This window comes from Mustela erminea, chromosome 15 (genome assembly GCF_009829155.1).
Source record: "Mustela erminea isolate mMusErm1 chromosome 15, mMusErm1.Pri, whole genome shotgun sequence".
Taxonomy (NCBI): Eukaryota; Metazoa; Chordata; class Mammalia; order Carnivora; family Mustelidae; genus Mustela; species Mustela erminea.
Window position 1 is genome coordinate 76,469,205 of NC_045628.1, and position 13,978 is coordinate 76,483,182.

General features: G+C 34.8%; 1 protein-coding gene across 6 annotated transcripts in view; it reads right to left on the reverse strand.

Moving 5' to 3' along the window:
* Nucleotides 1-13,978, reverse strand: part of PAN3 (poly(A) specific ribonuclease subunit PAN3) — a 128,875-nt gene that overhangs the window by 82,961 nt on the left and 31,936 nt on the right. For 4 of the 6 annotated variants that reach the window (XM_032314389.1, XM_032314385.1, XM_032314384.1 and 1 more), the window contains exon 5: nt 7,948-8,109. The exons of the other annotated variants lie outside the window; for them this stretch is intronic. In XM_032314389.1, coding sequence (XP_032170280.1) covers nt 7,948-8,109 — 162 coding nt within the window. The remainder of the gene's footprint in view (nt 1-7,947; nt 8,110-13,978) is intronic. 6 annotated transcript variants of the gene reach the window in all.

The window sequence follows — 13,978 nt, forward strand, 5'->3', positions numbered from 1 at the left end:
TTATCAGGAAAGAAATCAAGAGGTACACCCTGAATACCTTCCTGAAGGATCTGAATTTTATACTAATGACAAAGGTAAAAAACAAGATCAAATATCAGTCAGGTAGTGGTTTGAAAGTTAAGAACAGAAGCAGGATACTAGATAATAACAGTCTTACAATAATAACAATCCAGATAAGAAATTAAAGTAGACCTATAACTCAGTAATATTAAAAGTGAAGACAATTTCAAAGTAGCCCAATCAACAGCACCTGGTGGCCAAAAGATGTGACAAATAAGGAAGATGGAGGAGTCCAGGAAAAACTCACAACTGGGTGATACCATAATCACGACAGAGAGCAGGCATATACAGACATGTGTGAATAAAACACGTTTAAAGAAAAAGATGTGATGTTTGTTTTAGATAGAATGAATTTTCAAAGTCTTACACCACATAAATAAAGATGTTCTGAAGAAGTTAGTATTCAGAGACAATGCGAAGGACTGAGGGGATGATTTAACAAAAACAAAAACAAAAACAAAAAACCCTGAAAATCAGCTATGGATGGGAGTAGCTGAAGCAATAAATATCTGCTGAGACCCCCGAGGAGCACCATGTGAAATAAATGAGAAGGGAGTGAAGGACAGAGTTTGGGAGAGTTCCTGAGGTCAAGGCAACAAACAAGAGGTCCTCAAAACAGACTAATAAGGAACAGGCTAAGAGCTGAGTTCACAGGAAGAGGAATGGTCAGCAATGTCAAATGCATTAGAGATTGAATAAGAACTGGTACTTTTGGTACTTAGGTGACCATATCAAAAAGTTTCAACATAGTGGTGAAAGCGAATGGCAAAACAATGGGAATTGAAGGATGAATTAAAGGTAAAAAAGTGGCAACAATAAGTAGCAAGCATTTCTCAAATTTTACTGCTTTCCCAAACATATTGACGCTAGAACATTTCTTCAGATAGCATTCCTTACTCCCAGGGTCCCAGAGCAAAAGAAATTTAAACACTGCATGTTAACAAGCTAGGAGGAAGAAATCACTGTTGAGCGAGACATTATATAAAACTGAAAAGGGATAAATAATAAATTGTTAGAGGGAATAAAGACAGGTTCTGAAGCACATAATAAAGGAAAACTGTTTGTCTGAAACAGGAGGAGAAACACTAAGAAAAGTTATGAATGAAAAAGCTGTCCACAGGCTGAAAGTTACCACACGAAGCAATTCATTCTCATGCCCTTTCTCCCTCCAGTGAAGTACACAAGTCATTTACTCAAAAGTGACATGGAAGGGGTGAGTAGGTTTGCAGAGTGTTAAAGGCTTAGAATATCAGCTATAAAGGGAGAAAAGAAGTGGGCATGCCGTTTTCGCTGCATCACAGTTCTGGAACTCTTCAAAGTCCTGAGGAACACTGAGTAGATAGAGGGTTTAAGTTTCAACCTTAAAAAATTCTAAACCACTCCAGTCTAAAGCCCAAACCATCCTATCTCCTAGGGCCTACTGTTTAGAAATCACCTGAATTAACACTAAAAATCAAAAAGTCTAAAGATTGAGATATATCTGGTGAGTTTCAAAAACCTCCCTGGGATCTTAAAAGCACCAGTAACAAGCAACTAGAATTCACAGGAGAATTTGTGAGTCAAAAATCTTAATGTGAGCATTCTTCTAATTAAATACTCCTTACAAGAAATGCCATTTAATTAAACCAGAAGGCGGGCAAATGTCATCAAACGAGATGCTGACAGGTATGAAACTCCTAATAAAGCCAACAGTCCAACCATTCTCATTCATTTACATCACTCCGGGGGTAAGCTAAAACAACAGTAACACTATTGATTCATGATCTATAACCCATTATTTCCAAAAGTCTGAGACAAAATGAACAGAAATTTATTTAACATGTCATTATCTCTAGGCAAATCTTAACCTGCAATACCCTGAGAAGTTCACACAGCCATGTACCTCCCATCCTTTTATTCCAGCTGACACCTAATTTTTTTTGGGTGAGGGACATTGGGGAGGGTATGGTTATGGTGAGTACTGTGAAATGTATAAGCCTGACAATTCACAGACTTGTATCCCTGGGGCAAATAATACATTATATGTTAATAAAAATAATTTTGTAAAAAAGACTTATTTATTTGAGAGAAGGAAAGAAAGAGCACGTGCGCGCAGTGGTAGGAGCAGAGGGAGAAAAAAAGATCCACAAGCAGACTGCTGAGAGCAGGGGCCAACACAGTGCTTGATGGAGATCACAACTCCAGCCAAAATCAAGAGTCGGATGCTTAACTGACTGAACCATTTTGGCACCCCTTAACACTAAGTCTTATGGGAAAGGTGAGAGCACACTGTTATGCCTTCTTTTTTTTTTTTTTTTTAATTTATTTGACAGAGATCACAAGTATGCAGAGAGGCAGGCAGAGAGAGAGGAGGAAGCAAGCTCCCCACTGAGCAGAGAGCCCGACGCAGGGCTCAATTCCAGGACCCTGAGATCATGACCTGCACCAAAAACAGAGGCTTAACCAACTGAGCCACCTAGGCGCCCCTGTTAAGCCTTTCTTTTAAAAAAAAAAAAAAAAAGGCATTTTTAAACAAATTTTAAAAAATATTCAAGAGAGTTGGCATTAAAATGTGAGCCCCTAAAAGACAATTAATGTTACTGCCTTTCTCTAAATATACATATAATACACACATCATGCCACATACATCTGAATATAACTGATGGCATCCTATGTAAATATAAACAGAGACCGAGTTTAGGAGTGAAACTGACGGAATAAGGTGAAACTGACGGAATGGAAATTTATTTTGTATCTACTATGTGCCTGGAAATTTGAATCCTCACAATTCTGTAAGGTAAGTGCTAAAATATTTCAATCCTAAACAATGGTATCTGAACTATATAATCACAGAACAAATCAAAAATTTGGAAACTGACATATAGATTGGTCAGGCAGAGAAATGGATAAACAACCTAGGCAAAGACCAAAGAATGATAAAGAGAATTTACACTTAAGTAAAATAAAGTACTACTGATATGAGTCTCGGGTGACCTTCCACCTACCATCTGCTTGGTGTTTGGGCTAAGATGATGAGAAAAACATAAACTGGAGAAGCCCTGTGACTTAACAACAATGTCAATAAGTAATTAAGACTACTACCAAGATAAGAAGATTAGAAAATATCAAGAACACTTAAACAATGATAAACTTTCATGAGTTTAAAAAAAAAAAGAAGAAGAAGATTCTCTAACATTTAAAAAGAAATCACTATCCTCTGTTCTAAATCAGCTGTGATAATAAAACTAAGCAATAGTAATATGGTGGCTATAAATCCCAGAACAATTTTTAAACACAGAAAAGTACTGGAATAAATTACCACAAATTATATACACTGCCTAATAAAAGGAAATTAAACAGTAACATTTAGAGACAGAATACATTAAGGGTACAAAAACAGTAATAAATACATGCTCAGTCTCAAATATTTATAGTCCAATGGGAAAAAGCAAACAGGTAAAGAAATAATATAAAACAATGAAATAACTCTTAAAAAACACGAGGTATTACAGAAATGGTTAAAAAAAATTCTTTCAGGCAAGTATTTACAATGAAGGTAGTATGTGAATTAACTCTTAAAGGAAAAGGAGGAAAGTTTTTTTTTTTTTAGGCTCGGTTAACAACCGTACAAAGATGCAAAGATACAGAGATCTGACAATGTATTTCATATTATATGAGGTATGAAAGATTCCATTTCATTAGAATTTAGTATGTATGAACAGTAAGAGAGAGAGCCCTAGATAAGTAAAACACACCCAAAGGGATTTGACAAAAATTATACAGAAAATACCCTTAGGGTGGAAACTATGTCAGTAGTGTTAAAAAAGGAAAGAAGAGGAAGATACTGCAGAATTTTAAGGAATAGGGATTAGAGGCAGACAACATAGCAGAAAAATCTCAGGTTTAGAATTAAACAGGGCTAGGCTAGAATCCTAGCTCTATTGCTTATTAACAATAAGGTCTGGGCCACCTGGCTGGCTCAGTCAATGGAGCATGTGAATCTTGACCTCAGAGTGATGAGTCTGAGCCGCACACTCGGTGTAGACATTACTTTAAAAATAAAATCTTAAAAAAAAAATAAAGCTTTTCTAAATTGCAACTTATGTTATTTGTCAAAAGAGGATAATATGTCATTACTGTGGCAAAGCCTTAATATGATGGCAAATAAACTGTCCAATGTACTATCTTTCAATTAGTCAAAACTTCAATAGTTTCCTTCTTATAATAAATGGTAGAATGTGAGATGATAGGGGAGAAATTAAGATACATAAGCCTCAGTGACTGGACTGGGAAGATGATGAAGACATTAAAGAAGAACTACAAAAGAAACTGTAGATTTTAAAAATAGAAAAAAGCCTGTTTTAGACAAGCCAAATTTGCAGTGACAGCGGGATACATATCAACATGCAAAGATATCAAAAAGCACAAAAAAATAAGAGTCTTGAACTCAGAAGACAACCCTAATAGAAATAAAATTTTAGGTCTTAGGCATACAAGGGAAAGCAAAGAATGAGTGCACCAAGAACAGGAGCTCACAAGGAGCTGGGGTAAAACAAAAAGTCATGACTGATAAAAGGAAAGTTTCAAAAATAGGTGGCCAGCAGTTTTAAGCACTAGATAAAACACTCTATTTGGTAATTAAGGAGTTCTCTGACAAATTTTGAGAGCAATTTCAGCAAAAAAATTTTTTCAACATTTTTATGTATTTACTTGAGAAAGAGAGAAGAGAGAATGAGCAGGGTGGGGAGAGGGCAGAGAGAGAGGGAGGAGAAGCAGGACCCTGCCGAGCAAGGAGCCCTATATGGGGTTTGATCCCAGGACCCCGAGATCATGACCATAGCCAAAGGTAGACCCTTAACTGACCGAACCACCCAGGAGTCCCAATGTTAGCAAAATTTTGATGACGCCAAACTGTAGACACTGAAGGCATAAATGGGTGGTAAAGAAATCAGAGAAAAGAAAGATCTATTCCAAGGGTTCTCAAGTGGGAACTCCACAAAGAGAATAATGGAAACCGGATGAACATTATCAATATTTCAAAGAGCCATATGAAAAAAAATTTAGCCTTCACCACAATATGAAAAACTAAGGAAAATAATAAATATCTTTGATTCTTTAATTAGCACATTTTATATATATACACATGTATTTTTGTATGTATGTTTTAAATGAAAGCATGAATCACTGTCTTACAAATGTGTAAACAGGCTCTCTCATATGAGATCCTTAATGGAAAAGAAAAAAGTATATATATATATATATATATATATACTAAAAGGGGATCATGGGGCTCTTGAAAGAAATCCAATAATAATTGCAGAATAAATGCAATTATGAATGATTCATGTGGAAACCTTCAGAGAAAAGTTTCTGTAGCTCATTTTGGTATAAGGGTTTTGATGGTTATCTTTTGTTTTCAAAACTGGAAAAACTTCTAAACATGGTAGCTTAACACTAAGAAATCAATGTAAAGAAATGTTTCCAGTTCCAGAAAGAAAGGTAATTAAAGGTCACTGAGAATCAGATGGAATCACGAGGAAAAAGGACTGACCTTAACCAATCCTGCTGTTATGCATAAGTTACAATCTATGGACAGAAAATATGTATGCGCTCTCATCCAAAAACAAGTTGTCCTATAGAAGTTCAGTTAACCAGTTAGATAATTAAGCTAACCACAGCTGTAGTTCAATAGAGGGTATATCACATAAAGATTAAGAGAATTTAAAGTCTGACAAACATGGGTTAAAATGTCTGCTCCTCTATTTACTACTACTATTTAACCTTAATGTTACTAAGCTTCTCTGAAGAAGTTTCTTCATTTAATAGTAATATTCCTCTCATGAGCTATTAGAAAGACCAAAAGAGACAATATATGTAAAAAGCTTTAGCACAGTGCCTGGCATAAGGTAACCATTTAAGAAACACAGCTATAATTACTAAAACAAAGTACAAATAAACATTTCTCTGACCTTAGGATTGAGAAGGCCTAAGATTTAAAAGAAAGGAAACAAATGAAGCAGGAAAGATTAATAGACCCGGCTACTCATATTTTTTAAACTCTATAAAATTTTTGTGGACAGATATGTTAAAAGGCATCATACAAAACTAAAAAAAAAAATAAAATAAAAAGGTAAAGACTTGATTCACACGAATTAGTTTCCTTACACATCAAAAAGATAAAAACCCCAGTTTAAAAAAAAAAAAAAAAAGGTACTGACATACTCCTTGCACTGCATAAACAACACGAGGTATCCACAGTTTAGGAATCCACAAACACAATAATGGACAACAGATGAGCATTTTTCAATATTTCAACATGTGACTGATACTGCAAGGTGATACTGTCCTTCCAATATCAGACCAAGCTACTGAAGTATTCCTTATGTCCTTAAAGGAAAAGAACTAGCTGAAGTATAAAATAATAGTAGTAGTTGAAATAGGAGATTCAGATAACACAAGTTCAATTTTTTGTACATTGAAAAGTTTATCTATTATAACCTGTTTTAATTAAAAATAAAACCATTTCTAGCATGCATTCTTACAGTAACCTAACGATTTTTCAAGCTGTGCTACACAGAGGTACCTCAAAAGCTGACAATAAGATAAGACGGGCAGCTGTGGAAAAGCCAAGTGGATACACCCGTGCATTTATCACCGTTTTACCCCACAGCGTACAAGCATTTCCAGTTCCACTTTTAACAGTTCGTATACAGTTAGGGCCCCATTTATTCTGATTAAAACTGAAAAATAATTCTAACAATCCACATCAAATCTCTCTCCTACCAATCTAAAAAGACAAAAATTCAGTGAACTACACTGCTATTCATAATTGACATAGTCAAAACTTTCCAATGAAATTTTAAGTGTATCATGATGTGGACCCCTTTCCCTGTCCCCAGGCTTCCCTTACCTTTAGAAAATACTATGAAAATTTATTTTGGGACAGAAACTATGTTTTGCAATATTTTTGGACTAACTCCTTTATTTTTATGCCCAAGGCAATAAAGATATTGCTATGGTATTAATACTGAACAGACCAAAATATTGTGGAACCCCTTCGTAACACAAGGCTGGTGACAGAAATATAACCAAGTTGTTAACTTTGTTATAGCTTTTCTGTGTGTGGTACATGTGTGTGGGATTACAGACGCTTGGTTAGCAATATACATTAAAAAGACCCATATATTCAGAACATTTGGGAAGAAAAATATTTTGCTTACATCTAAACTGAAATTTGGGTTAAGAGCTATATTATTACCATTACCAATTTTTTAAAATGAGAATTATACTCCAAATTAAAACTGAATCTAATTCAAATTATTTCATAGGTACTTCAGAATCCTACTCAAAAGATAGTTTTTGAGTTACAAAGTCCATTTTCATTATTCAGTATTGATAAGGGAGAGTCAAAGACTAAAATGCACGTGCCTATGACAACATAATATTGAGGCTCGTTTTAGAGCCAATACTTAACAAATTTGTTTACATGTAATTTTTATTTAGTAAAAATGTACAAAAAGTAAACATATGAAGCTTCCTGTTATTCAGAGTATAAATGAGGTTTCCCATAATAAATTTTTTAATGATTTTTTAATACAGTACCCTGAATAACTTTGTGTATTAAAATAACTGACCTCATATCTGTTAACAAAATCCAAAAGGGAAAAACTAAACTTAGTATACTTTTAGGAAAGTAAACTATAAGCAGAGAAAGTTCAAAAAGTCACCAAAATCATTTAGTTGGTTAACAAGTCACTAACCTTCCTTTGATTTAAAAAAAAAAAAAAAAAAAAAAATCACCTACAGATATCATCTAAACCATTCAATCTCACACCCACCATCCCACCCAGACACAGAAAGCAACCAAGATATTCACTTTCAAAAAATGTCTAATAAAATTATTTTTACCTGTAAATTGTTTTCTGTGACTCTGTTCCACCAAACCATATTGATGGGTACTCCTGATTTACACCTGTCAGCAAGGCAGCCAATAGGGTTCTTTGCTTTTCGTGCCTTTGATCCCATCGGAACTAGCCTCTCCTCCAGCATCCCCAGGCGATACTTCCTTGGCTAGGAAAAAGAAGGAAAGAAACCAGGCCACTCCTAACATCCCCCACACTAATCTAAACTAACATAACTAACATATAGATGATACCAGGGATGGTGGAATAGGGAACAAGTAAAATTTCTAAGACACTCCCTCTAATGTCCTTATCACCACCCACCATTTCCCAACACCCCCCCCCCATACATACCTCCAAAATAACCCACAGTCCTAACAGGCTGAACAACATATAGGTAAAAAGCAACAGATGTTTTAGAAGTATACATTATAATTTGATTGTATAAAACCTTAATGAATAGAAATTAACTTATCAGCAAAGTTAAATGCCTTGCAAAATTTTTTCCACTGGCACTTACCTATTCTCACTGCAATATGAAGAAATGCTTCAAAGGGCACCAAATACAGGTAAAAAAAAAATTCTCCAAACTATGTCTTTTTCTGTTCCCATTTTGCTACCTTATTTCCTGCTGAGGAACTACCTCCACTTAAAAGAAGCAGTTAATTCCTAAGGAATGGATTTTTTAAATTTTTTTAAATTCTATGCACATTAGGCAAAAGTACAAGTCACTATGTCTTAAGTGGGCCTTCAACTTAAGGTATTAGATGAAATAAGCTCAAATTTTGTAAAAAAAAAAAAAAAATACACAACTTTCATGGGTGTTATGAGTATACCAGTAATGTACACAGACTGATATTAAATAGCTTGTCCAATAAAAGCATGAACTCACTGGCAAACATTATAATAAAGTTAGTAAACAATCTTAGTTGTGGTTGGCAGGGCTTTTTAATATGTGAAAATTAATGATAGTTTCCACCACCTTACCTCCCTAATTTATAGCAAATTTGCATTAAATTATATCTTTATAGGAATTTGTATATATATTTTTCCCTTTAAGGAATGCTAATCATTCTTGGGAAGATAGTTTAAGACCTGAAATAACTTATGTTTACTCACTATTCTGTCATAAGTCTGCTAAAGCAAATAGTTAAAATTAACTTTCTTCAAAAAAGAGTGTCCTAGCCAGACAAACATATAAAATATATAAAATTTTGACCAGTAGAGACAACTAATTTGAAGAAAACACTTGATTTCTAAATTTCAAAATGACCGTGCGAATAATGCCTATGAAATCATTCTATGCAAAGTAGACACTAACAGAAATGGGCCTCTGCTAGTAGTCTTTGACTTAAGATGAAAAAAAAAAATTAAACTTGCATAAGAAAGGTAACTAAACTACCTACCATTCCAATAATTACAGCAGTGAATAAAGTTCCATGAGGCTAAAATATTTCCATCTCCATGCACTCTTGTACCAATTCAATTACTCTTTAAGTCTATATCACAAGCAACTTTTGTGGATGAAAATAAATATGTACCCATCAGAACAATATTATAAATGAAAGAATTTTAAAGCAAGTTATTTCTAGTAATATAGCTCACAACTACAAGGCTTTGATACACAGCAAAAATACTACACCTTTATTAAGCTTTCACTAATTTAAATTTTGTATTTTAGAAAATGTCTGGGCTAAAGAATATCTTAACTATTAGGAAAGTTCCAACACATCAAAGGGTATTTATTTAAACAAAATAACCTATCAAATAGAATTACTACAGGGCACCTAAATTTCAGTCATATATTTGAAAGCAAGTAGATTATTGCGTTAAATGGTCTTCTGTTATTCAGATCCTTCACAAATGCAGACCTGCTTTGAGCTGGTTATTACAATAGCACAATTTATCTTCTTATAGTAGTGTACTAAGCAATGTAGAAAAAAGTATTTAAATAAATCCACTGTAGCATTCTCCCTCCCCAACAGCTCATTTTTCCAAAGAAGAATTCACTACTTTCCCTCCACCCCAACCCTCAAAAACCTATAATTAGCCTAATGCCTTCCCTCTTAGGTGGAAGAGATCCCCAAACATATGCCACTATAGATTTAACTTTCTTCGATAACTAGCCAGAGATTAAAATCTAATCCAAAAGTACAACCTTCTATGTGATACTGAATGAAAAGACCTAAGATATCAATACCATTTAAATTACCATCATAAGCAATGGAAGGCAAAATGACATCTGAAAAGGGATAGCAGAAATAGAAAGCATGAAGGTGAGGCAAAAAGAGTACATATTACTGCACGAGACAAAAATTAGAGTAAAATCTCAACTATAAACTAATTTCCAAACTACCCTATTATTTATCCCTTGAAGGAAAAAAAAATGTACGTTCAACTAAACATCTAAGAGACTACTTTGTATCAGGAATTGTTCTAAATATGTTAAATAAAACACACACCTTTCCCTCAAAGAGAATATAATGTAGTAGGAAACAAAGTCATGCAAACAGAACATACTGTGATAAAAAGAATGCATATATAATTAAGGTACCATAGGGCAGAGACAAAGAGTTCACAGAGAAGGCGAATGCAACTCTGAAGGAGTAAGTGCACCCAGATGGAGGAAGCAGGTGGGAGAGAGAGGTACTGTAGGCTTGGAAAAACGTGTATGTAGAGGCACTATGGTGTTAAGCGAAAACCCCAAGTATTCAATCGGCCCTTTAGAGAGGGCTACCCTTGGAGAGCAAAAAGATGAGTCTTCAAAGCAATAAAAAAACTGTTCTATAGCCTACACCAAGGACTTCAGACTTCATTCCATGGGCAATTACATTTCATTCCATGGGCAATGGGAACTCTTAAAAGCTTCTGAATGAAAATTAAAGTGGAAACAGGCAGAAAAATTTGTGGACTCTGACAGTAATCAAGGTTAGAGTTTCTCAACTCTATAAGCACTACAGACTTTCGATAATTCTTTGTCATGGAGGCAGTTTTGTGCACTGTAGCATGTTTAGCAGCATCCCTGACCTTTAACCTCTAGATGCTAGTAGCACCACAGTCCCAGATGTGACAACCAAATACATCTTCAACGTCATGGGGAAACAAAACTGCCCCCATTTCAGAATCACTGGTGTAGGTGAAGGATGTGAACTCAAAGGGAACTGAAATGGGAATAGACCTAATAAAGACTGGTTGTGGAGAGAACTGCTAGGTTAATAACAACTACAGGTGATTGAAAGTGGGGGCTAAGGAAATCAGAGAAGTCAAATAGAAGAGGAAGAAATAAAAGGAACAAACAAAATTTTATGGAAAATGTTCACCCCCTAAAGTTATTACCCTAAAATTCTTGAGATCTTTAAAATAAACCCTCTACTCCCCAGCAAACAAAAGCAACATCCCTCTTCCCTTTTCCTTAGTTTCTAGTAATTCTTTCCTAGACCAATCTTGAAAATGTGAGAGCTAAAAAAACAGGTATGTCCTCTTGTTGATCTTCTATCCTTGACAGCCTTGCCCCTCTATGGAATTCCACTTATGGAATGCAAGCATTTAAATGTCCTGTCCTATTGGTAAATAACCAGCTTTTGTACCCCACCTCCTAGTAAGTCAATATTGTACATCAAAATTCCCATCTCTTTTTGTTCCTGTAGAAAATATACAGCAGGGCCTGAAAGTGTTCCTCCGTATCTCCCCCTTCCTCCCCTCTAGTTACAAAATTTTTACTTTAAGTCTCAAGATTTACTCTAAGAGTGAATTTTTATCATTCTTCACAAAATCTAAATAAACAGTACAATAAGACAGAAGATGAAAATAGTTTTACCCTTTATACTGAGCATTTAAAAAATAAAACAACAGGTTAGATCTGAACAAAGTATTCAAGGATCCTTCCATATTTAAACTATAATGAACCCATGAATCTTCTCAAGATGTTACTAAAATAAAGATTCTGATTTAGTGGGTCTAGAGTGAAGCCTGACTCTACATTTCTAAAAGGCTCCCAAGACTGCTAGTACTGCTTATCTGGTGACCACACTTTGAGTAGTGAAGTTCCAGAGAATGTCACAGAAATAACCTAGATAAGAAACAACTACTGGTCCAGACAGAAACTGAAGCCACTCCCTGAAATAAAAAGAGAGAAATTCAGGGACGCCTGGGTGGCTCAGTTGGTTGGACGACTGCCTTAGGCTCAGGTCATGATCCTGGAGTCCCAGGATCGAGTCCCACATCAGGCTCCCAGCTCCACGGGGAGTCTGCTTCTCTCTCTGACCTTCTCCTCGCTCATGCTCTCTCTCACTGTCTCTCTCTCAAATAAATAAATAAAAATCTTTAAAAAAAAAAAAAAAAAAAGAGAGAAATTCAATAGTTCAACATCCCAAATCCATAAAGCTTGACCCAGATACTTAGAGCCCTCAAGAACTTCAAGACCATTACACATGCAGCCCCCAGAGCCCTGGCTCTTCAAAATTTCTTGCCCTGGTTCGTAAAAGCCATTTCCAATGGTTTAGGTCTAAAAGAAGTCCACCTTCATTCCTTACAACTGAGGTAAGTCTCTATGTCGAAAAAAGAACAAACAGTAAAAGCTAATTTTTAGGACTGTTTGAGTTCAAAACTCTAAATGTATGCACATTTTTTCACATATTCATTCAGTCAACATTTCAGCATAAGGTTCTATGCCCTTCTTCCTAGAAATACAAAGCTAAGATATATTCTCTTCTGAAATTTCAGTCAAGCCAAAGAAAAATCTATAAATACCATGCTTGTAATAGAAAATGTAGTTAAAGCTACCAAGTAACAGACCAATTTTTCAGTGCACAATTCTTTTGGTACAACTGCAAAACAACATTTCATATTACCAGCCATATGTAGTTATACGTCATCTAATTAGTAATAAACTAGAAATCAAATTGTTATCCTAGTACAAAAAGTTTCCAATACCCTGAAATTTAAAAACTCTTTTTGAACGTCAAAAATACCATTGTGCTTTCACCCTTTATACTCTGAAACAATGAATAATGATTTAAAGTTACTGTGAATGACATTTTTGGATGATTTTCATTTTATTAGTCAAAACTGCTCCATATACTTAAAAACAGTGGTACATATATATGAATTATCTTCTTTCAGTGCTTGCTTCAGCAGCACATATACTAAAATATGAATTATCTTCTTTCAGATAATGCTTAACAGTTACATAAAATCATTAACTTTTGCTATAGTAACTCAGCAACCTACCTCCTGCCACTCTTGATGGTCTTAGGTCCACTAATAGAAACCTCTGGTCTAGAATCTACTACATACTCATTTGAAAATAAACCTGCATTTCTTTCACCACCTCTTCTAACTCACAATGGTCTTCCCTCAATTAATTAAATGCCTTGGCATTTTAGCATATTTATAATTATGAGAACTAAATATGAGACTGTAATTCCATTAATTCAGTGGTTAATCTAAAGTCACTGGGAAAAAACAGACCCCAAACAATAAAACACTTGAATTTCTAAATCAAATAAATTTTCATATAGTCATCAGGATAGGGAACTATATACCTCTACCTAATTTGTTACCTGGATCTTAAAGGCTCCTACACCTAATTAATTTAAAACAGTAAACCCAGACCTACAAGTCACTGTAGCGTGGGCTCCAATCATTCTCTCCATAGGTAAAAGACTTAAAGTCAGAAACAGAGCAAGCCAGCTGCAAAGATTATATTGTATTTTGTCTTGCCAATTAATTATTAATTATGGGCTTTTTGTGAAAACATATTAGACTCCTTAAGTTTTCATTGTTCAAATAAAAACAAGAGTAGGATGCAACAGACAAGTCAGTCTATCGAGAAACAGGCTCACTGTTAAGACTCAGGGGCAGGTAAACATCTGTAAATGAAAAAGAACTTTTAATTTGTGGAATCAATGCACAGGATGACAGGATAAAAACAGAAGATGCTGCTAAGTAAAAATTGATCTAAATGATATCAAATAAAGCAAAAAGGATTTACATACATATGCAAACACATTTTTAAGCTCTACTATGAATCAGTCCCC